At 41.5% G+C, this 25,375-nt stretch overlaps 1 protein-coding gene across 4 annotated transcripts in view; it reads left to right on the forward strand.

Annotated features, from left to right (window-relative positions):
* Nucleotides 1-1,808: 1,808 nt before the first annotated feature.
* ACMSD (aminocarboxymuconate semialdehyde decarboxylase) overlaps nucleotides 1,809-25,375 on the forward strand; it is a 60,285-nt gene continuing 36,718 nt past the window's right edge. The window contains exons 1-5 of one of the 4 annotated variants that reach the window (XM_515804.9): nucleotides 1,809-1,956; nucleotides 8,454-8,498; nucleotides 19,252-19,348; nucleotides 21,960-22,009; nucleotides 23,386-23,622. In XM_515804.9, the coding sequence (XP_515804.1) occupies nucleotides 1,900-1,956; nucleotides 8,454-8,498; nucleotides 19,252-19,348; nucleotides 21,960-22,009; nucleotides 23,386-23,622 (486 nt within the window). In that variant the 5' untranslated portion in view covers nucleotides 1,809-1,899. Of the gene's footprint in view, nucleotides 1,957-7,585; nucleotides 7,693-8,453; nucleotides 8,499-19,251; nucleotides 19,349-21,959; nucleotides 22,010-23,385; nucleotides 23,623-25,375 lie in introns of all 4 variants that reach the window. The other 3 variants (XM_009443354.5, XM_009443355.3, XM_054679007.2) reach the window with 3 other exon arrangements.

Below are 25,375 nucleotides of genomic sequence, written 5' to 3' on the forward strand. Positions count from 1 at the left end.
GTACTTTAACTAAAATCTTAGTGGGTGACCTTGAATAGTAATTCTCAAAGAAATTCTCAGAGAAAATTGTTATTTCTTCTCTTTTTTTCCCCTCATAGTGAAGACAGGTTTCATTACAGACTCCCTCTTTTTGGCCAATGGATTTTTTTTCCTAGACTACTTTTTCCCTGAGGGTCTAGATCCTTCCAGACTTTTAGTGTAATGAGGGCATTTCAGTTTTGTACAAGCCCATATTATTATCTCCCATTCCCTTGTGGGATATTAACCCTGAAATCTCTAGGAGTCTGAAGCCACATTTTCTGGATTCTAATTCCAGTTCTCCCACACACTATTGCGTAACCATGAACAAGTTACTTCTCTGTGCTTCAGTTTCCTCTTCTATAAAATGAATATTGGTCCTAGTTCTTCCCCCACAGGAATGTTATGAGTAATAAGTGAACCGACGTTATTAAAATTCATGGACCAGTGCCTGGCCCATTGGGAGTGCTCTAAAAATGCTTGCACTTACTTACTCAGTATTAGCAAGTGCCTCCATGTTAGTTTAAGGCTTACTCATTCAGTTTTAGCTCACTGAACTTCTAAAAAAATGGATTTCAAGGATTTCCTTTATTTTCTTTCAAGCTGTCTGTTATAATTTATCCAGAATCTAGCTGAATTACAGAAGGAAGCTTTTTGACTACTCAATTTATGTATTGTGGAGTCTGAGCTGAAGGGAGCAACCAAGGCAGGTTTAAGGGTTTGCCAGGGGACCTGGGGTCCCTTGAACATTTTAAGCTGTCCAGGAAGAGGAAAGGGTAAACACAGAACAATCAAGGGCTGTTTTGTTCCAGGCTCTCTTTAGAGGCATGACCATATAAGCCCCACTTTCTGCTGTATTGGAAGCCCTCCCTGACTGCTCTGATAATGCTAAATGGAAATGGCTACTATCTTCTTTTCCCTACACTTTAGGATATGTATCATCTTTCTCTCAGTCAACCTTACATCGTCAGCACATAGCAGTTCTCCATAAATGTTTGTTAAATGCATGAATGAAGCTGGGTGCAGTGGCTCTCGCCTGTAATCCCAGCACTTTGGGAGGCAAAGGTGGGTGGATTGCTTGAGCCCAGGAATTCCATACCAGCCTGGGCAATATAGTGAGACCGCGTCTCAAATTAAAAAACAAAAAAAAAAGGAAAAAAATGCATGAATGAATGAGTCCAAGACAAAGGCACTGGAGGAAAAAACATATATGAAGAGTGGACTCTTTCTGTGATTTAAAATGTGAAACCTCCCCATAACTTTTCAACACGTTAAATTTTCATGAACAAGACAACTGTTAAATATTATTTAAAGATATGGGAGTAACTAACTGAACAAAAAGCAAAATCATAAAAACTGGCTGCTTCTGAATAGTGCAAGGAAAAGTAAGAAAAGGTGAGTCAGGGATCTATCCTTTTTCTGTAAAAGCCCTCTGCATGGTTTTATTTTTAACTACAAACTATTTAATTATTAACTATGTAAAACTAAGTTAAAATATTTAAAATGAAAAATCAGTCAATTTTTGACCTGCTGTAAGTCAAAGCATCCTGCTGTGCTTTTGACCTCATACAGTTGAGTACAGTTGTTTTTGTTTTTGTTTTTTTAAGTTTTGTGCCAAGAGTCCTGACTACCAAACTGTGTTGACCCAAAGCTTGATTAACAAATAAAGCTTGGTTAACCAAAGCTTGGTTAACAAATAAACAGAACTTTGAACTTTAATAAAGCAGTTCTAATGGACCTAGACTGGGTTGGGCAGGCCTACTGACTGCTGCCTGAAGGTTGCTGTAAAGGGACTAAGTAAATCGATTAACTCCACAGTTTTCACAAAGGTCTCTTGATATCAAAACTTCTTTCCTTACATGCTTCTCTGATCCTGTGGAGATGAAAATTGACATCCATAGTCATATTCTACCAAAAGAATGGCCAGATCTAAAAAAGGTAATGGTAATTAACTTGCTGAATTATTTCTGAAACTTCTCCAGGGTTTCTCAATGCCTTTCTCTTCTTTGTGGAATTAGATGTCTAGTTTATCTGCTTTGGTGGGGGGCGAGGGGGTTAAATTATTTGGTAGTTCTGATTTTGTAGCTTTTAAAAATGACTTTTATATTTATTTTGAAAGAACATTGGATTAAAGAAATAAGTGCTTTCTCAGAAACCCTTTTTTCCCTCAAATGAACCATTCTTTAAAATATCTGGACAATTTAAATAAGGCAGATTTACCTTTTCAAAAATCACATATTCAGCTGCTGGGAAGATACATGCCAACTACAGAATTTAAAGTTACAATTTTAAGTAGAAGACTATTAAAAATGGAATGTGATCAGTTTCGAGGACTTCTAAAATATATCTCCTTTCCAAAATGTTTAAAATAAGTTTTAGAAGCAACAAGAGATAGCTTTGTGAATTTTTTTAGTCTATTTTAGGACACTGCCTGAAACCTTTACTGTTTGATGTTCTTTATTCTATAAATCTTTGTCCTGAAGAACTAGGAAGTAGGTACATCAAAAAACCCGAGAATAAATGACATGAAGCTTTTGCACAGTGACATCTCCTAAGAGAGTATTCTTTGTGTTTCTCTAAAGATGGAAATTTCCTTTTGTCATTAAGAACTTTTGAATGAATATAAAAAGAGGAAGGTGAGGAACATGAAAGAAATATAAAATTGGCTAGAGGTTTGTTCAGGCTTAATATCAGGTTTTACCCAATCTTCAGCATTCTGCCAGTACTTTCACACCACCGATAATGTTTCAACTTTTTTATCCCAAGTGAGGGAAAATGAATTAACCCAAACTTGAATTAAATGTGGTTCATTGTGCAAATAGATGAAACTATTTTCTTCTCATAGTTGTCTCATCGAAGAATGTTTATCTTAAGTATTTCTTTGTCCATTGGTATCTTAGGTAAGAGGGGTGGTAGAAACTGTGGATTGAAAAACAAAATCTTTGAAAGCCTATCCTATGTACAGCTAACGATAAAAGATAAACCTCTCAACCTGCTCTTCCTAAAAGGACTCTACATGTTTACACAGGAACATGCCGTTCTGAGTGCTGTTGTCCTCATCATAGTTTACTGAAGTGTAAACCACTTCACAATGTTAATGATTTCATGAAGGGAATGCACCAGTTACTTTGTGGGAGTGCATCTGCCTTGTTTAGAAGCTGCATGCAGTTTCTTACATCTTATGGCGCCCACCACTTTCTACCCCTCATTTATGAGTATTTGCCTGATGAATGATGCAATGAACACATTGATTAACTTGTGATACAGGTAATGGAAGCAATAGATTATACTCCCTAATCTGAGAGTTTTAGAAAAATCCAAATTTTAGTATTTGGTATTTTAAAATAGCCATAAACTATACCTAGCAAAAAAAAAAAAAAAAAAAAAAAAAAAAAAACACTAATTCCTCTGTTACAGCTTTTTTCTCTATTTGAGTATGAAAGAATATCCACATGAAATGCTTTGGAAACCACCACAGTGGTCTCTAGAGGACAACGCCCCCCTGTACTATCCCACTGAGAGAGCTAGCTAGCATGATCGACCCTCCAAGCAGGGCTCCAAGCTCCAGGGCATACACCTCCTTGTGCAGACAGGATTTTGAGGCATAGAGAGAGCTACAGTCTGAATGTGTATGTCCCCCCCAAAATTCAGGTGAAACCCTCGTCCACAAGGCAATGGTATTAGGAGATGCAGCCTTCTGGAGGTGATTAGGTAATGAGAGCAGAGCCCTCATGTATGAGATTAGTGCCCTTATAAAGTAAGCCCAAGGAAGCATGTTCGCCCCTTCTGCCACGTGAGGGCACAGCAAGAAGGCACCATCTTAGAACCAGGAAGCAGGTTCTCACCAGATCTTGGACTTCCCAGCTTCCAAACTCCCTCTCCTTTCTATCACCAGCTATTGCTTTAAAGAGGGAGAGGAATTTTGTCCCAATAAACCAGGTTTCTTCTTCTTTTTTTATTTTTATGTATTTATTTTTATTTCCATATGCTATTGGGGAACAGGTGGTGTTTGGTTACATGAGTAAGTTCTTTAGTGGTGATTTGTGAGATTTTGGTGCACACATCACCCAAGCAGTATACACTGCACCCAATTTTAGTCTTTTATCCCTCATCTGCTTCCCACCCTTTCCCCGAGTCCCCAAAGTCCATCGTGTCATTCTTATGCCTTTGCATCCTCATAACTTAGCTCCCACTTATGAGTGAGAACATATGATGTTTGGTTTTTCATTCCAAACCAGGTTTCTTCTTATGTAGTAGTCTCATATGCTGCAAGCAGACAGCTGATACACTTCATCATCACCATCTACATCATTTCCATCATTACAGTCATAACACTTCGTACTTCCAGGGAGAGACAGAGGGAGAAATAATTTACATAAACCTTGTGAAATATGCAGATAAGATTTATATTATTCACTTGACAGATGAGATGCTTGAGACTCAGAAATGAACCTAGAATCCCAGAGCTATGAGAGGCCACCGTGGTCCCTCAAGAGCCTCCCCACCACCACATCCATCTTGAGAAAACTGGCCCAAGAGAGTACTGCTGCTGGAATAACCTTGACCTTCTTGCACAATGAAGAGATGGAAAAGCAGAATCAACATGCCTGAAGTGATGTTTAATTAATGATGACAATGGACTGGGATTTGAGAAATCTTTTCATTTTCACTTGCTAATAATAATTTTAGTCAGAGTTACAAGTAGGGTTCTTGAAAAAAAAACATATCTGACATATAAAGACAATGGATTCAGGGATACTTGATCAAATTGTTTCTGATGAATGAGGACCCACACTCTCTGCTGTCACAAACAGGAGGTGGGGCCCAAGAAACAGTGGTGAAAGATGTTTCAGGTTGATCTGCAATGGATTATTCACAGCAACAGTGAGGATGATACAGTTTCAGCTTTTTCCTCCAGCAAGGCCTTACTGACAACCTACTGTCTGCCCAATAGTAGGGCTTGCAAAGATTCTTCTAATTATAAATGGAGCAAAAAATTCTGACCTCCAATTTAAAAACCATATACTTACACCTTCTTTTGTTAGCAATTGCACTTCATCGATATAAGGCTTTAGAAGACAAAATCCTAGACATCATTTGATTTTTAGAAAATCCTTCTGAGGAGATAAATATCTGGTTTCATCACCCAGGAGGCTCATTATTCACCTCATGGAGGTGTGATGTCTTCAAGACATTAACAATGTCATTCAGTTCATCCACTTTGATTCATACATGCCCATTTCAGAAACATATCTCTTGTATATAAAACTGAATTTCCTTGAATGTTTTCAATTGTTTATTTGGCATGCTCATAAATGCTGTGAGACACTGGTTATTGTCAGTCAAACACTTTCAGATTGTAGATGCTTCCTGGCATATGCTCGGACCAAAACCACTCCCAGGGTCATAAATTTTAGACTCCAGGCTCGGCTTAACCTAGGATGAGAACTGCGGGGCTACATCAAGCACAGACCTGGAGAAGAATAAAGTTGCCCTAAATAAGTTGAGTCTTTGCAAGGGGCCTGTGAGGTAAATTGGCACTTTATACTTTCCAGGAAAGGGAGGGAGGGACACAGAGGGACAAAAGGCTCTTTTCTTCATGGCTCTCCTTAGTTCTGACCCCAGGGTATTCTATTTGGGGTTGGAATAAGACTGTCGCCATAACTGCCACCCCTACCACCATCCCCACTGCTACTATCACCATGGCTGTCACTGCTAGCACCATCACCATCAGCCATCACGGGTACCACCATTGCCACCATACTCACTACTTCAGCCACACCACTACCACCACCTCACTCCCTCCACCATGGCAATTAGTGCCCCCACCATCACCACCGTCACCATCAGCATCATTGTTAGCATGAATGAAGCCTTGTCCACTGGCCAGGCCTGGTGTCAGCAGCTTTATACGCACTATCTCAGCTAATTCCCCTGAAAACTTATGTCCCCACCACTCCTCTTAGCCTCATTTCATTAACACACATAAGGATACAGTGACTTGGAGACATTTCACACCAACAAAGTCAAGTGCCTTGTAAGTGACTTGTTGCATGTGGGAGGATCCCTCTGCTCTGCCTTTCCTACCTCCCTATCCTTCCCCAGATGGAATACTTCTCTACCTGCTAACATATGGGTTACAGTTCCTTACAGAATTACGAGAAAGTAACAAAGAAAGAGAGTGAGGAAGAAGCGGGAGAAAGCAGGCAGTAGAGAAAGAAGGAAATAAAACCTTTTCTTCTACATTAAGGATAAAAATTCAGTGGCAAATTTCCAATTTAAGAGCACATAGTCTTAAGTTCACTCTAAAGTGTAACTGATTAAGGTCATATTCCATTCCTCCCCCAACACACCTCTCTTGGCAGCTTTTTCCAGGGGAAAAGAAGGAAAAAGTACCAGGGCTTTGAATGCATGAAGGGTGAGAGCAGGGGTTGAGGGCACAAGCAAAGGAGAGGCTGGATGCAGAGAGGAGAAACTGAGCTCCCTTGCCTGCCCAGCCTGCAAAACCGGTTCTGCTGATGTCACTGGGGAAGAAACAGAAGATAGATTTCTAAAGGTAATATGATAATTTGGGGCTAGGACTCAAGAACAGACCTCATACCTGGGTGGAATAAGACTGGTATAGAATTAATCCAAACCTTAAGAAGCTGTTGAGGCAGACCCCAGGCACAGACAGAGACACAAACACCTCTATGCTGCACTGTGGCCCAGGCCCAGACCTTCCCCTCAGTCTAGTGGTGAAGGGAGCTAGGAAAGGAGTCCACCAAGACCTGACTCCCTACAGACAACTTCCCTGCACCACAGCATGAGAACCAACTGCTGTACCCTGGCCTCATCCAGCCACAAGTGAGAGGTTGAGTTGATGTTCAGTTTGCTTTACTCGTTGACCCATCACCGCTGACCAACTCAGAGCCATTAAGGAGCTCCCTCATGTAGCTATCTCCTGCCTCCATTCCTTCCCTCTGACACCACACTGTGAGAGCCATGCAGGAAGCGTGGAAATCCTGAACACTAGAAGATCCTCTGCAATCTGACCCCAGGACTACCTTTTCAACCTCCCTCCCAATACCGCAGCCCAAGGTGTTAGGTCAGCTCCCTCGCCAAGGCCCCCAGAGCACCTGTGCATCACAGTCACAGTGCGTCTCACACGCAATGATGTGGCCCTTCAATTCCTTGCCTATCCCAGCCTTAACCTCCCAAGACTCTGCTCCACATGGGCTGGAACTAACCTTCACTTTTATTTTCTCTGCCCTAGTAAGGCTTGTCATAGATGGGACTCCATGAAAGCGTGAAGAAGGAATAATGATATGATGCAGTATGATATGATATGATAAAGTCAATAGTTATTTGAGTCATATTTACCTATGTTTTCAGGCGGTGGCTTTCCACAGTTTTTATGCATGATCCCCAGGCGGAAATCTATTTTACATTATGACTCAGTACAAACATTTATATACATTAAATGGGAAGAAAAATGTTATGAAACCATTACTTAATACATGGGAGACATTCTAATTTATTCTATTCCTTTCCATTCCTTTACTCTCTTATGTTTTCCAAGAAGCAGACCCTGAGACAAGGATTCAGATGCAAGTAGTTTGCTTTGGAGGTGATCCCAGGAAACACCAGTAGAGTGAGGAAGTGAGACAGGGAAAACAGGGCAGCCAGTGAAAGGTTTGTATTCCAGAGCAAAATGTGTGCCTCATCTCTGTGTTATCCTGACCGAGGGGTGGGGTACGGTGTGTTCAGTGTATTTATATACAACTCCCTCAATTATCTGTTAAGGGCGTTGGGCCAAGGGGATGCAGGGGGCTAATTTCTTAGTACTTCTGACCTACTAGGATGGCTTGATCAAAGCAGGTTCCAGGAGAAAGCCCTCAGCCAGTGAAATGCAGGCGCTGGCTGATGGAGGTGGGCTGGCATGCACAGAAGTGTGAAAGCAAAGGGATATGAGCGGGACACCAACAGCATCTGCTACATACATGATTTCCTGTTTTAAAATGTTTGAGTCCCTATCCACTAAACTGATATCACAATCTACTCATGGATTGCAACCCACAGTTTGAAAAGCAGTGTATTTCCTAAAGAGTGGTCCTTAGGAGCTATGTACTCCTGGTAGCCTGTGAAATGATTTTAGGTGGCACATGAACAATATTTTTTCATGTTAATCTTTATTTTAAAAATTCAAGCTGCATTAGGGGAAAAGATAAAACCAGCACTGCTGAGATAACAGAATTTTCTTCTTGTATAAATATATTGAAGGAAAAATGTAAGTGAATTTAATTGTAAATACTAAATAGGCGATACATGGGTATGGGGGAAATGGGAAGGCAATGCTTGAAAGGTGGAGCTCAGGATCTTCTGCACTTAGCATGCCCCTTGATTGCAGCCTGGTCTTTGCTCTTTGACTCTAACTGTGCTTCTCCCCACTGCAGAGGTTTGGCTACGGAGGCTGGGTGCAGCTCCAACACCACAGCAAGGTGAGTTTCTTCCAAAGCATGAACATCAGTAGCACTCAGGGAGAGCTGAGCCATGGGATACCTCACTGCAGGCTGGGCCTCCAGGGAACCCCACTCTTCTGCCCATGTATTAGCTTTGTTGTAGACAAGGGAACAGCACTCAGATTTCTCAGAATAATTGGGGAAAATGGAGGTGACTTCAAAGAGTAGTATTTAGGAAGATAAAATTGGAATTTGAGAACACATTAAAAGGTCTCTCTCTCTCTCTCTCTCTCCCCTCTCCCCACCCCCACCAACCAGTTTTAGCATTTATTGCTCTGCCTGGAGGAAGTGACCTAGTGCTCTCTACAGGTTATTACAGTATATTAAAGCTGACCAAATAAATGGGACAGTTAGGTTTGAGCACAAGCTGGAAAAATTGAACACTGGAGACAAAGGGGAGAAGACAGTGTTATTAAGGGTTGAGTTTGGTAAGAGGAAAAAGCAAAAAGAAGGCTGTGGGCAAAGCCCTCTAGAAATAACGAGCCCCAAGAGTGAGCTGGGAGTCTAGATCTGCCCAGGGCATGGGTCTGACTTCATTTTCAGAGGCATCATATGTCCTCTCCGAGTTCAGAGGGAATATTCTTGAGCTTCCAGCTGGCATACAGACATGACTAATGCAGGCTCTGGAGGACTTGTGGTCTGGAAATCTAGTTAATGTGCAGAGTTAACCCAATGCAGCATGGAAAGGTTAGGACTCCCTTTACATCAGGTGCTAAGGGGCAGAGATTTGGGCACCAAGGATCAGAGAAGGCCTTCTGGAGGAAATGATGCCCATCCCACATCTTAAAGCAGGCGGGGAGGCTTGCCCAGGGAATAAGGAAACCATGTTCTAGGAAAAGAAGAAAGGGAACAAAGGCATGAAATATTAAACATATGTAAGCTCAGAATTCAAGCACTCAGCTACCAGCATTTCTCAAACTGTGGTCCCACAACCAGTTTCACCATCACCTGGGAACTTGGGAGAAATGCAAATTCTCAGGCCCTACCCCAGTCCTACCAAATCAGAACTCTAGAGGTAGGGCAAGCAACCTGTTTTAACAAGCCTCCTGGTGATTCTGATGCATCGTCAAGGGTTTTTTAATTATTAATTTTTTTAAGGACAAGGTCTCGCTCTATTGCCCAGCTGGAGTGCAGTGATGCAATCACAGCTCACTTGCAGCCTCCAACTCCCAGGCTTAAGTGATCCTCCCACCTCAGCTTCCCAAGTAGCTGAGACTACACGTACACACCACCATGCCCAGATCATTATTTTATTTTATTTTTTAGACAGGGGGTCTCACTATGTTGCCCAGGCTGACCTCGAACTCCTGGCCTCAAGTGGTCCTCCCACTTCAGCCTCCCAAAGTAGCACATTCAAGTTTGAGAACCACTGGCTCTCACACATTCATTCACTGACTCACTACTTTTTATTGAAACTTGTTTTGTGTCAGGCCCACCAACCTAGACACTGAGAATATGCTGGTGAACAAGATAGACATAGTCCCTGCTCTGATAGTGCTCAGATTCCAGGGGTCACAAGTCAACATGATCAATTCAGAGAATGGAATATAAAGCAGTGATGTGATAGAGAGCAAGAGGCTGGCTGGTCTGTGACCTGGCAAAGGCTTTGAGGATGAGAAGGGAACACTTTTCCAAGTGGGGGAACAGCAGTTGCAAAGGCCACCAAGTGGTAAAGAGTTGATGTGTTCAAGGAACAGAAAGGAGGGCAATGTGGCTGAAATGCAGTGAAAGGGGGAGATAGTAGGAAATGGGCTGGCAAGGTAGGCAGAGGCCCAGCCACATGGGGACTTGCAGGGCACGCTAAAGAGTCTGGATTGCATTCTCAAAACAATGCAAATTCTTTGGAGGGTCTTAATGGCTTTAAAAGACCACTTTGGTTGCTCTGTGGAGAACACATAGAGGCAGACAAGAGTAGGGAGAGTGAAAAAGAGGCAAAAAGATGGAGAGGAAGCCAGAAACCTCATCAGACAGGGCCATGAAGGATTTAGGGGTTTAGGCCCCAAAATGAGCTTAGGTCTTTGAACTTGATCCTGAAGACAGTGGGGAACCACTAAAGAGTTTTTTGGGGATTAGATAGATAGATAGATAGATAGATAGATAGAGATATATATACTTTAAGTTCTGGGATCCATGTGCAGAATGTGCAGATTTGTTACATAGGTATACAAGTGCCATGGTGGTTCACTGCACCTATCAGCCCGTCATCTACATTAGGTATTTCTCCTAATGCTATCCGTCCCCTAGACCCCCATCCCCCGACAGGCCACGGTGTGTGATGTTTCCCTCCCTGTGTCCATGTGTTCTCATTGTTCAACTCCCACTTGTGAGTGAGAACATGCAGTGTTTGGTTTTCTGTTCCTGTGTTAGTTGCTGGGAATGATGGTTTCCAGCTTCATCCATGTCCCTGCAAAGGACATGAACTCATCCTTTTTATGGCTGTATAGTATTCCATGGTATATATATGCCACATTTTCTTTTCTTCTTTTTCTTTTTTTTTTTTTTTTGAGATGGAGTTTCGCTCTTGTCGCACAGGCTGGAGTGCAATGGCACAATCCTGGCTCACCGCAACCTCTGCCTCCCGGGTTCAAGTGATTCTCCTGCCTCAGGCTCCTGAGTAGCTGGAATTACAGGCATGTGCCACCACGCCCAGCTAATTTTGTATTTTTAGTAGAGACAGGGTTTCTCCATGTTGGTCAGGCAGGTCTTGAACTCCCAACCTCAGGTGATCTGCTCGCCTTGGCCTTCCAAAGTGCTGGGATTATAGGCGTGAGCCATTGCGCCCAGCCAGCCACATTTTCTTTATCCAGTCTATCATCGATGGGCATTTGGGTTGGTTCCAAGTCTTTGCTATTGTGAATAGTGCTGCAGTAAACATACGTGTGCATGTGTCTTTATAGTAGAATGATTTATAATCCTTTGGGTATATACCCAGTGATGAGATTGCTGGGTCAAATGGTATTTCTGGTTCTAGATCCTTGAGGAATCGCCACACTGTCTTCCACAATGGTTGAACTAACTTACACCCCCACCAACAGTATAAAAGCATTCCTATTTCTCCACATCCTCTCCAGCATCTGTTGTTTCCTGACTTTTTAATGATAGCCATTCTAACTGGCATGAGATGGTATCTCATTGTGGTTTTGATTTGCATTTCTCTAATGACCAGTGATGATGAGCTTTTTTGCATGTTTGTTGGGCACATAAATGTCTTCTTTTGAGAAGTGTCTGTTCATATCCTTTGCCCACTTTTTGATGGGGTTGTTTTTTTTCTTGTAAATTTGTTTAAGTTCCTTATAGATTCTGGATATTAGCCCTTTGTCAGATGGATAGATTGCAAAAGCTTCCTCCCATTCTGTGGGTTGCTGTTCACTCTGATGATAGTTTATTTTGCTATGCAGAAGCTCTTTAGCATTTGTCAATTTTGGCTTTTGTTGCCATTGCTTCTGGTGTTTTAGTCATGAAGTCTTTGCCCATGCCTATGTCCTGAATGGTACTGCTTAGGTTTTCAAGAATTTTAAACATCACTGTCTCTGAGGCAGCCCATCCTCACCTTCTTGTGTGTCCACTAAGTGCCAATTCAAACACTGTGCTTCACTTCTCCCATTCAAAATGCTAGTTCCTAGACCAGGATCTGATGCTCTAAGCTGGACTCAAGTCTCTCTGAGGGAAAATATGATATAAATGGAGCTGACGGCAAAGCAGCTAGGAAGCCCCAGCTGCAGGGACAGGCAGCTGTGATTTTTTTTTTTTCTTACTCCATGTCCCTGTCTTCAGTTTGTCCTTCAATAGTGGATTTGAATGGCCTTCATTTCATTTTGTTTTAATATCAAGAAATTTCATAAACTTAGTAGCCAAATCTCCAAAATAAAACAAAAAGGAAATATTTTCCAGTCACATCTACTGACTTATTTATTTCCAGCAAAATCTGATACAATGGTAATCAAATAGGACAAAAGAGTAACACACTCCCTCTCTCTCAAAAACAAAACAAAGCAAACCAAAACATACCCAGTCTGTATTTTTCATAATTACAGTTGTCAGGGATTTGAGTCCATAGAAAACAATATGCAAATGTAAACAACATGCAAATGTATACAATTATGCAAAATAGGCTGGGAGCAATGAGAAAATCCAGGATTTGGGATTTGAAAATAATTCTTACTCTCCTATGTTCCTTTAGTGAAGAAATGTGTTCTGCCCCCAGGATTGACTTACCCTGGAGATTCCTGTTCTCTCAAAGTTCTTTCCAAAACATTTCTCTGGTTTGCTCCATTTCTCTTCTTAACTCTTGGTTTTTCAGTGTTCCCCAAACAAATTGAGGGGTAGTCATTTGTCATGGCAAAGCCTTGCTCAGAACTGAAAAACATTATTTGTCTTTTGATTGAATATTTATAAAAGTATAAGTAGATTACTTGAGGTCAGGAGTTGGAGACCAGCCTGGCCATCATGGTGAAACCCCGTCTCTACTAAAAATACAAAAATTAGCCAGGTGTGGTGGCACGCGCCTGTAATCCCAGCAACTCAGGAGGCCGAGGTGGGAGAATCACTTGAACCCAGGAGGCGGAGATTGCAGTGAGCCGAGATCGCACCACTACACTCCAGCCTGGGGAACAGAGCGAGACTCCATCTCAATCTAAAAAAAAAAAAAAAAAAGGAAAGACAAGAAAATACGTTTCTGATGGTACATGCAGTATCAGATATTTGAAATACCAGCCATATTTGGGCTTGTTTGGGGATAGTATTAGAATTAGAACTTAAAAGTCAGAAGTTCACAGGTTAGGTTCCCTAGGAATCAGACTCCAAGATGAAGTTCTGGCTTTAAAAATATAAGAGGTGTATTTAAAGTGTGTTATCTGGATAGTAATAGTTGCATGGAGGAATTGTTTAAAAAAAAAAAAAACTTGATTTTCTTTTGAGAGTTTAGGAAAAAATGGGATTGGGCTCTGGTTGTCTAAATTAAAGCAGCTCGCTCCCATTACTTGGTTATTAGTTTAGTTTAAGATCTTGGTTAATGCTGAGGTCAGTGTTAAAAAACAGGACCCAAGAAATCCCTGTTTCCTCCTCCAGCAGCAAGTGCTGACAGACACATCCACAGCCTTGCCTGAATGTAAAGCGACAGAGATCAGGGATTGATTCCTTACAATGGCTGTCAGCTCTCAAAATTCTGGCTGGAAAAAAAAAACAATGAGAACTGGGGGCTTATTATACGGGCACAGCTGCTCTGCAGTGATTTTTACTCAGAAAGAGTTCTACCGACTTGCTACCGTTCATTTTTCTTACCATGGATCTAGCATGAAGGATGTGAAAAAGTGAAGTTTGGTGAGTCTGCTTCTCCTGCCATGTAATGAGAGGCACTCCCAGCCCCTAAAAGATCAAACTCTTTAGGAAATTATAGTAATTAACTTTAGCCTACTACATAGACACCCATCACCAAATATTAGCCTTGTGAGATGGAAAATGGCTTCATAAACCACAGCTCTATACCAGCTAAGCATATGGCCTTGGACAAGTCACTGCACCTCATGGACTTATTGGTAAAATGCAAGGGCTGAACTAAATAATCTATTGCAGCTTTAAGATACTCTGCTTTGTTTGAAATCAAAACTTACTCAGGCATCTCCCACAGAAACCCAATTTCCTCCCTTGCAGTTGATAATACATGGTAAAATCTGGCTGTTATTTATTGAGCATGCTCTCTGGCCTGGTGCTAAGTTCTTTACATTCTATGATTGAATCTTCTTTATCACTCAGTGTTCTTAATTGCAAACAACAGAATTCACTCTAGTTAGTTTAATTAGAAAAACAGCTCCCAGAGTTCCTGTGAGGGCCAGAGATCAAGCTCTGAGGGCTGTGCTAACATGATCAATGCCCACATTCACCTGGTGAGCTGCTCCAACAAGGATGCAAGTGTTGCCACTCCCAGTCATGGACAGGATGCTCATGCTAATGCTGCCGAGGCTGGAGACTAGAAGCTTTGCCTCTGCTGCTCCAGTCATGTTCAACATCTTAGACAACACCCCTATCTACAGGTGGACTCTACTTCCTCACATTGCTCACTTCCAGGTCAAAGTTATATGCACAGGTGGGTGCATATAATTGGCAAAGCCCAGAGCACATGCTAATGCCCCATTACAAGGGAGACTGGGAAAGCATATTTTGGATTCTACCTCAAGAAAGCAGAATTTATAATTGTGAACGTTTCTTCACACATAGGATGTGTTCCAAGGATGTTGGATGGCCACAAGCATGACAAGTATAATGATCCACATTTTACAGACAGAAAAAGTGAGGCTTAAACTCAGAGGGCCCGTAACTTCACTAGTCAGTGCTGCTAGTAAGTAATTTAATGAGATTTAAACCCAGAGCTGTCTGAATGCAAAGACTGTGCTCTTTGGCACTCTGCTATACTGGGTATTTTATAGTGATTAAGCTTTCCCAGCAAGGAGCAAAAATAAATAAATCCTCCAATTTGCCAAATCAAAGTTTGTTTCTCAACTTTTTTTTTTCACCATCACCCCTCTCCTCTCCCTTCTTCACCAAATGAAAAGACATGTGTTCCTATATCCTATTTGTGCAATCATTATCAGTCAGGACTCTTGGTTGCAGGCAACAGAAACCAACACTCATTAGTGTAAGAAGAAAAGAAATTTGTTGAAATATTTTAAGCCCCTCAAGAACTACAAAGTATCTGTGGAATCAAGCTCAGAAAACTTGCAGAAACTCAGGGAATTCCCATGATTGAAGCCACAGCTAAGGCAACACCACAGGAACAGCCTGGCAAGGAGGCTGCTGCCCCAGCTGGATACTGCCCCCAGCACCACTGCCAGTAGCCACTGTACATGGCCACTGCTGGAATCACTGGCAGAATAAATTCAACTCTTCCTGTTTTTTTGCATCACTTAATGCAAAACCAAGCATTGATTGGCCAAGCTTGGGGCAGGGGGAGCAAGTATTTGGCCTTCTGCAGAAGAAGGCTAGGCCCTGCCTCCACCAAGACTCCTGCAGGAGATTCCCCAACCTAGGAAGTGGTTCAGATGCTGGCATGGTCAACGGAGGATCAGAGCTGAAGCACATCAATCTTGGTGTCCTGATGTCAGAGACCCAGCTCTGCTAGTGTGTGGACACCTGTCACAATTACACAAGTCAACTTGCTCACTGACCTGTTCCCCATCCCTGAGAAATAAAATGTGGATCTGAAGTCTTCCTCATATATGCCTGTGCAAAATGAACAGGCTACAGCACTTAAAGGTGAAAAGCGTCCAGACTTCTTCATGCAGGAGATGGAGTAGAAGGATGTCTTGTCTATGGAGTAGAAGGATGAAGCCTTGGATGCAATTCATGATCAAGCCAAGAGGAGGAGGAGGAGAGCAGAGGACTCCACCAAGCAGAGCTCAAAGCCTTTGATCATTGCACACCCACTTGGACAATCTATGGGGCCCAAAGGTAACCTTGAGGCCCTGAAGCACCACCAAAGGTGGTGTGCTCTCAAAGCAGAGGAACACTGTCTAGCCCCTAATTAGTTATACAACATTAATAACAAATAACCATAATAACTAACACTTATGTGTCAGATACTCCACTAAGCGCTTTATATGGATTATCTTATTTCATGCTGATATGATCCCTTTAATGTAAGTCACATTAATTTTTTAAGGTAAGTCATTATCATCCCTATTTTAAAGATAAACAAACTGAAGCTTGAAGATATTGTTTAACTTGCTCAAGACCACATAGTAAGTGGCAGAACAAGAATTTGAATTCAGGCAATTTTATTTCCAGGGCCTACCCTAGTTCTTCCCCTTTTCTTTAGGAATCACAAACTGGAGGCCCAACGTAGATGCCACTGCCATGTTCTGCACAACCATTTAGTTTGGTCCCCTGCTCTGAGTATTAAAAAGTTGTGTATTCCATAATGGCTGTACCAGTTACCAAATAAGAGCATACAAGGGTTCCTTTTTCTCCGCATCCTTATCAACACATTATCTTTTGTCTTTTTGATAACAGCCATCCTAAAAAGTATGAGATGATATCTCATTTCTCAATGATTAGTGAAGTTGAACATTTTTTCTTATACCTATTGGCCATTTGTATGTCTATTCTGAGAAATGTCTTTTCAGGTCCTTTGCCCCTTTTTTCACCCAGTTATTTGTTTTCTTGCCATTGAGTTCTTTGAGTTCCTTATATAGTTTGGATGGTAACTCCTTATCAGACATATGGTTCACAAATATTTTCTCCTGTTCCATAAACTGTCTCTCTACTCTGTTGATCGTTTCCTTTACTGTGCAAAAGGTTTTTAGTTCCTCCAGCTTTGTTCTGTTTGCTCCAAATTGCTTTGACTATTTGAGATCTTTTGTGGTTTACATGAAATGTATGGGTTTTTTTTTTCTATTTCTGTAAAAATGTCATTGGAACTTTGGGGGGCATTTTATTAAATCTATAGATTGTTTTAGGTAGTATGGACATTTAAACAATATCAATTTTTCAATCCACGAACATGGGATGTTTTTCCATTCATCTGTGTCTTCTTTAATTTTTTCATCAATGTATTATAGTTTTCAGATCTTTCACCTTTTTGGTTAGATTCATTCCTAAGTATTTTTAAATACTATTTTAAATGGGATTGCCTAATGCTGGGAGCAGTGGCTTATGCCTGTAATCCCGGCACTTTGGGAGGCTGAGGCCGGTGGATCACGAGGTCAGAAGTTCAAGACCAGCCTGGCCAACATGGTGAAACCCCGTCTCTACTAAAAACACAAAAATTAGCCGGGCGTGGTGGCGCATGTCTGTAATCCCAGCTACTTGGGAGGCCAAGGCAGGAGAATTGCTTGAACCTGGGAGGCAGAGGCTGCAGTGAGCCGAGATCATACCACTGCACTCCACTCCAGTCTGGGCAACAGAACAAGACTCTATCTCGAGAAATAAATAAATAAATAATGGGATTGCCTGATATCTTTTGCAGATTGTTAACATACAGAAATGCTATGGGCTTTTATATATCAATTTTGTATTCTGCAACGTTACCCAATTTATTAGTTTAACAGTTTTTTGGTGGAATATTTAGGGTTTTCTATATATAAAACCATGTTGTCTGCAAACAGAAACAATTTAACTTCTTTCATTCTGATTTAGGTGACTTTTATTTCTTTTTCTTGCTTCATTGCTCTGGCTAGAACTTCCTTTATGATGTTGAGTAGAAGTGGCAAAATGAGCCCCCTTGTCATGTTCCTGATCTTAGAGAAAAAGTTTTCAACTTTTCATCATTTTCACCATCAAGTATGATGTTAGCTGTGGGATTGCCATACATAGACTTTATTGTGTTGATCAACAATAAAGTTCATGTATGGCAATCCCACAGCTTTATTCCTTCTATACCTAATTTATTGAGGTTTTTTAAAGTCATAAAAGGATGTAGAAATTTGTCTGTATCTATTGATATGATCATATGTTTTCCTGAGAAATGTAAAAATAGAACTACTATATGATCCAGCAATTCTACTTCTGGCTATATATGCAGAGGAAATGAAACCAGTATGTTGAAGAAGTATCTGCATTCCCATGTTCAATGTAGCATCATTCAAAATAGCCAAGATATGGAATCAATCTAAGTGTCCATCAGTGGATGAATGGATAAAGAAAATGTGGCATATATACATAATGGAATACTATTCAGCCTTTATAAAAAGGAAATTCTATCATTTACAACAACATGAATAACACTGAAGGATATTATGTTAAGTGAAATAAGCCAGACATAAAAAGACAAATACTGTACTTATATGTAGAATCTAAAAAAGTCTAACTCACAGAAGCATCAAGCAAAATGGTGGTTACCACAGGCTGAAGGGGTGGGGAGAGATTGAGAAGGTCAGAGGATATGAAATTTCAGTTAGACAGGAGGAATAAGTTCATATCTATTGCACAATATGGTGACTATAGTTAATAAAAATGTATTGTATACTTGAAAATTGCTAAAAGAATAGATTTTAAGTGTCATCACCTCAAAAAAATAAGTATGTGAAGTAATGGACATTTTAATTAGCTTGATTTAGCCATTCCACAATGCACACATATATCAAAAGATAATGTTGTACAGCATAAATATATGCAATTTTTATTTGTCATTTAAAATGTTTAAAAATTATTGCTGTGTACCCAGGCAAGCATGATGCCTGGTGGAAGAAGTAGCTCAGTACCAAATTTTGTGCTTGCTACCAGACTGACTTCTTTGCCCACCTCCTCCCACAGGTGTTGACACTAGTGGGCCCTGCTCTGTTTGACAAATCATATACTGCCATTATCCATATATTGCTTCTCCATAAAATGAGAGGGTTGGACTAGGTGGTCTATCTCAAAGGTTCTTTTCAATTCTAAATGTTATAGAACTACCATTTTCCAGACGCTGGGCCATCCTCTTGTATCTAGTAGCCAGGGGTTCAGATCAGCAAGGTGATCAGCCATTCTCAGTCATGCAGCCCAGAGAAACATAACCTCAACCTTGCTATCTCTGTGTCCAGCCATTGACACCCACAGAGCACACCCCTTCAACTCTAGGCCAAAGAAAAGCATGAGGAAAGAAAGCTGATTTTTGTTAAATTACTGATTTCTACTTCCACAAGGATTAAGTAAAAATCTTTTCAAATATTAGGGAAGAAATAGGTTCTAAAGCACATGAGGAAAGATTAGTCCAAGTGGTCTTAGGTTGCATTTTAGTAATGTGGGTTTTCTGCCCCAGGGAGAAGCAAAGTTGTTGAAAGATGGGAAAGTCTTCAGAGTGGTGCGAGAGAATTGCTGGGATCCAGAAGTTCGTATTAGAGAAATGGACCAAAAAGGTACGATGAGAAGTGCTACCAATTAGCATCTGATGTAAAAGCAATGTCTGCCCTTAAAGTTTGCTGACAACTTTATGTGATGGTAACTTCTGACCCCCTTTTCTCTGCCAGGACAGGCTGTTCCAGCTTCACTGTGGGAGGGACAGGGCCTTCCACTACAATGCTTTTAAAGTGTGGATTCAAAATGTTTCATATGAGTTATACCCTGTTTTAAAATAGAATGCTATATCATGAAAAAGATAAAAATGGCATTTTATTATTTTTAAAAATTAGTTCAAATGTATAGTATTTACTTATTATAAAATCAATTAAAATAGTAAAAATTGGAAATCACAAAACTAAGAATGACAATTGCCTGCTTAATAACACTTAAGATCCAATTTCTTTCTGTAGTTTGTCTCGGTGCATCATACACAGAACATTCCCACTGACACATCAGGGTTGGAAATGGAAGCAGTTAAAAATAGTTAATTGTGTAATCTCAGAATACACTACAATAAAATCAATCCAGAAATTTGAAAGAAGAGAATTACGAAGTGTTCGTTTCAAAGCTGAATTGCTAAAAAGCTATAAGAACATCTTGCACTTTTTACCTTATATCTAAAAATCAAACAAGTCCTCACAATTTAAAAGAATTTCAGAAAAGGCACAGTAACAGTTTGGGAGGCCGAGGCAGGTGGATCACCTGAGGTCAGGAGTTTGAGACCAGCCTGGCCAACATGGCAAAACCCTATTTCTACTAAACATACAAAAATTAGCCAGGCATGCTGGCGCGTGCCTGTAATCCCAGATGCTCAGGAGACAAAGGCACAAGAATCGCTTGAACCCAGGAGGCGGAGTTTGCAGTGAGCCGACATTGCACCACTGCACTCCAGCCTGGGCAACAAAGTGAGACTCTGTCTCAAAACAAAACAAAATGAAATTTCCAAGTCTATCTAAAGTATGACATGATGGCCACATTATGCTTCACCTGTGACTGCCTGGTTGACTGTGCCACCTGAGGAGAACATGCTCCAAGAAAATGCCTGAGCCTTCCAGATACATGTGGGCTGTGTCCATGGGCTGTGATGAGGAACTGACCACCACTGACATTGTCAGAACTAAGTGTTTACATTGGTGGAAGATTTCAACCAGAAAAGAAACAATTCAAACACACAAATAAAAGAGCAGTTTAGCACTACCACCTTCCTAATCAAAGACAAATTATAAGAAGTTCAAATATACAAAGAGATGGCAGGAGACATTTTATTCCAAGGTCTGCAAAAAAGGAATCAAACTGTCAGCCTAAAGTGAGTAGGTGGTCTCCAGCATGTTGGAATTTGTTGTAGATACCTTTGTCCAGGTTTTGCTTTATATATTTTTTAACAATTAAAAATAGAGCCAGGTGTGATAGTTCATGCCTATAATCCCAGCATGTTAGGAGGCCACGTCAGGAGGATCCCTTGAGCCCAGGAGTTCAGGATCAGTCTGGGAAACACAGTGAGACCCTGTCTCCACAAAAAAAAAAAAAAAAAAAAAAAATTATCTAGGCATGGTGGCATGTACCTGTGATCCCAGCTACTCAGGAGGCTGAGGTGGGAGGATCACCTGAGCCCAGGAGTTTGAGGCTGCAGTGAGCTGTGATTGCACCACTACACTCTAGCCTAGTGGTGGAGCAAGACCCTGTCTCTAAAAAAATTCTTTTTAATTAAAAATATATTTAAGTGGCATTTAAATTGAACTTTGCAGAAAACCTGCAGCACCTCTGTAGAGTACTCCAGAGAATATAGCATATATCCCTCTGTTCTAAAAGTATATTGGAGTGGGAGGAGAGCTGGAGAAAGAACATGCTTCCCTGACCTACAGCAAAGAGCAAGGTTTTGTAGTAAATGTGAAGCTGCAGCAAGGACCTGCCTTTTCAAGGAGAAAACTAGTGAGCATGAGACTTGAATGACTGGTGTCAGAAACCACTACTTACGGCTGCACGGTAAACGAATTGTGTGTGTCAACTTTGGTTTTTGTTGTGTGTTGCATTCCTTGGCTGTCCCTGAGAGAACAGTCATGACCAACCCTCACTGAGTATTTACTTTGTGCCAGGCACTATTCTAAGAACCTAACATGTATTAACTCATTTAATCCCTACAACAACCCTAGGAAGTAGACCCTCTTGAAGACAAAAGATTCTTGGCTTCCTGGATGCTGGAGTCAAACTCAGGGTCCCATTCTGGGTATTTCAGATCATGGGACTCCTTCTAGGATCACTTAGGAGCTGAATTAAAGGGGCAGGGAAGGTGGCTGAGAGACATGCTCTGTTGTGCATAACCTAAGACAGAAAGCCTGAAAAAGTCTTGCTTAAATAAAATTTCACAGGAAGGAGGGCAGAAATAACTCTTTGGAAATGGGGTCAGTTAGTTTTCCTTGAATGATCTCATTTGTGTCCAATCTTTACTTACTTCCCTAGAATCTGGGGCTGGGGGCTGAGGGGGGTCCAGGGAGAGGACTGAGAGGGACGCAGGGAGGGAGAGCAGGAGGAGTTTAGGGTGGAGGCTTGCTGCCGCTTGGCCTTGGGAAAGGAAGGAGTGCCCAGCCTATTCTTCTCACCAGCTTTGCCCTTCTTTGTGTCCATGTCTAGGAGTAACAGTGCAAGCCCTTTCCACAGTTCCTGTCATGTTTAGCTACTGGGTGAGTGTGAAACCTCAAGCCATCTCCTTGGTGTTGAAGGTTCGTGTTGAGCTCCCAAAAAGTGAACAGATGCCTCAAGTTTGGACACCAGTACCACTAACTGCCCCCAACAACTGTCCTCCTCTTTAGCGATCAGCAGGGTCCCCTCTCAGGCCTGTCTTCTTAGCCATGTCTTTGCTCCAGTACGGTAGCCAGTAGTCACATGTTGCTATGTGACTTGCATTATAGTTTCACTGTACAGTGGTACTAGACCAGCCTTAATCTCCACCAGAACTTACCTGTCTGGTGACTCATTCCTGCAATGCCTTGCCGGGGAACTGACAAGCTAATATCTTCTGAGACGAGAATGATTTTGAGGTAGGAATAATAATCATGACCTAATATATCACCTCTCCAAGGGAAAAACACAATTCAGAAGGGTAATCCTGAAGTGGGATGCCCTTTCCCAAGTGAATAAATCTCAAGCACTAAAAGTTTCAGGCATGATTTCCAGCCTGTGGAGGAAAATTTTTGTACATAGCCGGGAATGTGCTAGTCCCTGCTCATCCAAGCAGATACTCACTCTCGTGATTTAAGGAGCAGTGGAAATATCACCTGTTCATACATACTTCCGTGATCTGTGTTCATAAATCCAGTATTAGTGAGTGACTCAGTCTTTGCCTGTTCCTGCAATTGCATTCACTACTTAAAAGTGCCCTGAGACCTCAAAATGCCTGAATTTATCAGATTGGCTACCACTCTGATTAGACAACTGAGGCTGCAGGAGAGGACCAGATTCCTGGCAGTGGGCAGTGGGGTGACAGAGGAAAGTAAACAGTGAAGAAGGGAGCATTAGGAAAACCAACAGCAAACTTCATCTGCCTCAGCATTTTGCCAAGGACAGCCCTGAATGTCACAGCCAACAAGAAGGACAGAGAGGAGGACAGGCAGGGGCAGGACAAGTCAGTGAGCCAGCCTGGCCGCCCTCAATGGGGCATGACAAGGAGGTGCCTTGATGGTGGCCTGGGGCCCTTGGCCAGGCCCGACCTCCTGGGAGGTAGGGGGGCATTAAGATCTTTCTGCAGTTGGTAGTGGCCCATGCTCATTCCATCTCTAGTGTTGGGATACCATGCCAGTAATTGTGTTCTTCCCTTCTGATTCTGGCCTCAATTTTTCCAATGAATCAGCAATATACCTGCAGTTTTCTTTGCTTTACAAAGATTGGCTTCTCGGTCGTCTGTGGCCAGCGCCTTTCCCAATCTGTGCCTCTGTTTTCTGATGTGGTAAAGCCACTGAAAACGACAAATATTATAGCCATGAGGAGGCACTGTTCAGAGTGAATATCTAAAAGAAGTAGGTTTTCAACAATGCGGTTTTCCCTTTCCTGTCTCCACCAGGCCAAACCTGAGGACACTTTAAACCTGTGCCAGCTTTTAAACAATGACCTTGCCAGCACCGTTGCGAGCTACCCCAGGAGGTTCGTGGGTCTGGGGACGTTGCCCATGCAGGCCCCTGAGCTGGCAGTCAAGGAGATGGAGCGCTGTGTGAAAGAGCTGGGCTTTCCCGGGGTCCAAATTGGCACCCACGTCAACGAGTGGGACCTGAACGCGCAGGAGCTCTTTCCTGTCTATGCGGTGAGTAGCGGGGCTGCTCAGCCAACGCCAGCCGCCCAGTGCCTGGGCCGGGGGCACCGCTGGGTGCTGGCAGGGAGGAGGTGAAGCGTCACCCCACTGGGAGGGGAGAGCAGTGTCCACAACTTGTTTGATGTAGGTAGAAGGTGTGGAAATAGCCCCCGCAAAGGAGTGGGCCATTCCAAAGAGGAACTGGTGGAAGGGTTCCTAGGCCAGCACTGAGTTAACAGTGAAATCTCTTTTCTTTCCATCCCCCTTGCCCTCCTTTTAATCTTTCACTTGGAAGACAAAATACCCTCTTTACAGCCACTGTGCAAAAGAATCGTGTTAATGACATACAAATACATATATATATTTCGGCCAGGTGCAGCAGCTCACACCTGTAATCCCAGCACTTCGGGAGGCCCAGGTGGGCGGATCACTTGAGGCCAGGAGTTCGAGGCCAGCCTGACCAACATAGCAAAACCCCATCTCTACTAAAAATACAAAAAAATTAGCCAGGCGTAGTGCCACACCCCTGTAATCCCAGCTACTTGGGAGGCTGAGGCATGAGAATATCTTCAACCCAGGAGACAGGTTGCAGTGAGCCAAGACTGTGCCACTGCACTCTAGTCTGGGTAAGAGAGCAAGACTCCATCTCAAAAAAAAAAAAAAAATCTGCTTTGGAAAAAAAATACTAAACATTTTTCAAAATTATGAAATAATTTGGAAGAAATTATCGAAAATACAGAAAAGTATAAAGATGATAACAAACATTACCCATAATCCAGCCTCCCAAAGATGAGTAGCCACTGTTATCATACATAGTTACTTTTTTGATATACATATATCTATATTTTAATGAACCTGAAATTCTGTTACACATGTGATTTTGTATGCTAATTAAAAATTTCCAGCATAAGTGAAAATTCTTTTAATGCACGATTTTTAAATAACTGCAGAATATTCCAATATATGGCTATGTTTTGATTTATTTAACCAATCTGTAATTAAGATCTTTTTTAAGTCATATATTTTGGAAATGTACTTTAAAATACCTAATAAAAAATAATACCATGAAAATGTTAACATTTGATGAAACTAGGTGGTGGGTATAGGGATGCTCATTGTGTTATTGTTTATACTTTCTATACTTAAAATATTTCATGGTAAAATGTATGTTCAAAAATTCAGTGCCATTCATTTCTGAAATATCCAACTTCAAGTGTCCACAGTTCCACAGTCATCTCCATCAGTCTTCTTCTTCCTCCTCCACTTTCAACTCTTTCTATAACCAAACCTTCTCATCTCAGTACCAGGATTCATGATGCATAATTCTTTACTCAATTGCATTGTTTAATTTTTTATTTCCCTCCTAGAATTATAATAATATTGCTTTCTATTATTTTCATTATAAATGCAAAATCTTTAATAATGACTTAAACAGATGTTTGTGGACTCACCAGGCACTGTGACTACTGATCATTTACTCATTTAGTATTTACTGAGGTCTAACTACAGGCAAAAAATTTTCCATGTTTGTATCTATGGCGACTGCCCACCAGTCAGGAGATTGCCTGTTAAATTGCCTTCTAATGACTTGAAAGATTTAATGTTCCTCAATATACTGAACTCCCTGAAGCTTACTGGCTGCAGTGGTTTAGCTGATGCAGTGAATGTTTTCTAGAAACTTTAATGAGCTTTGAAAGAGGATTTATTTACTTATGCATCCAAGTTGTTTCAGCACAGTGTGATCGAGACTTCAGCTGCAAGTCAT

This window comes from Pan troglodytes, chromosome 13, assembly GCF_028858775.2.
Source record: "Pan troglodytes isolate AG18354 chromosome 13, NHGRI_mPanTro3-v2.0_pri, whole genome shotgun sequence".
Lineage (NCBI taxonomy): Eukaryota > Metazoa > Chordata > Mammalia > Primates > Hominidae > Pan > Pan troglodytes.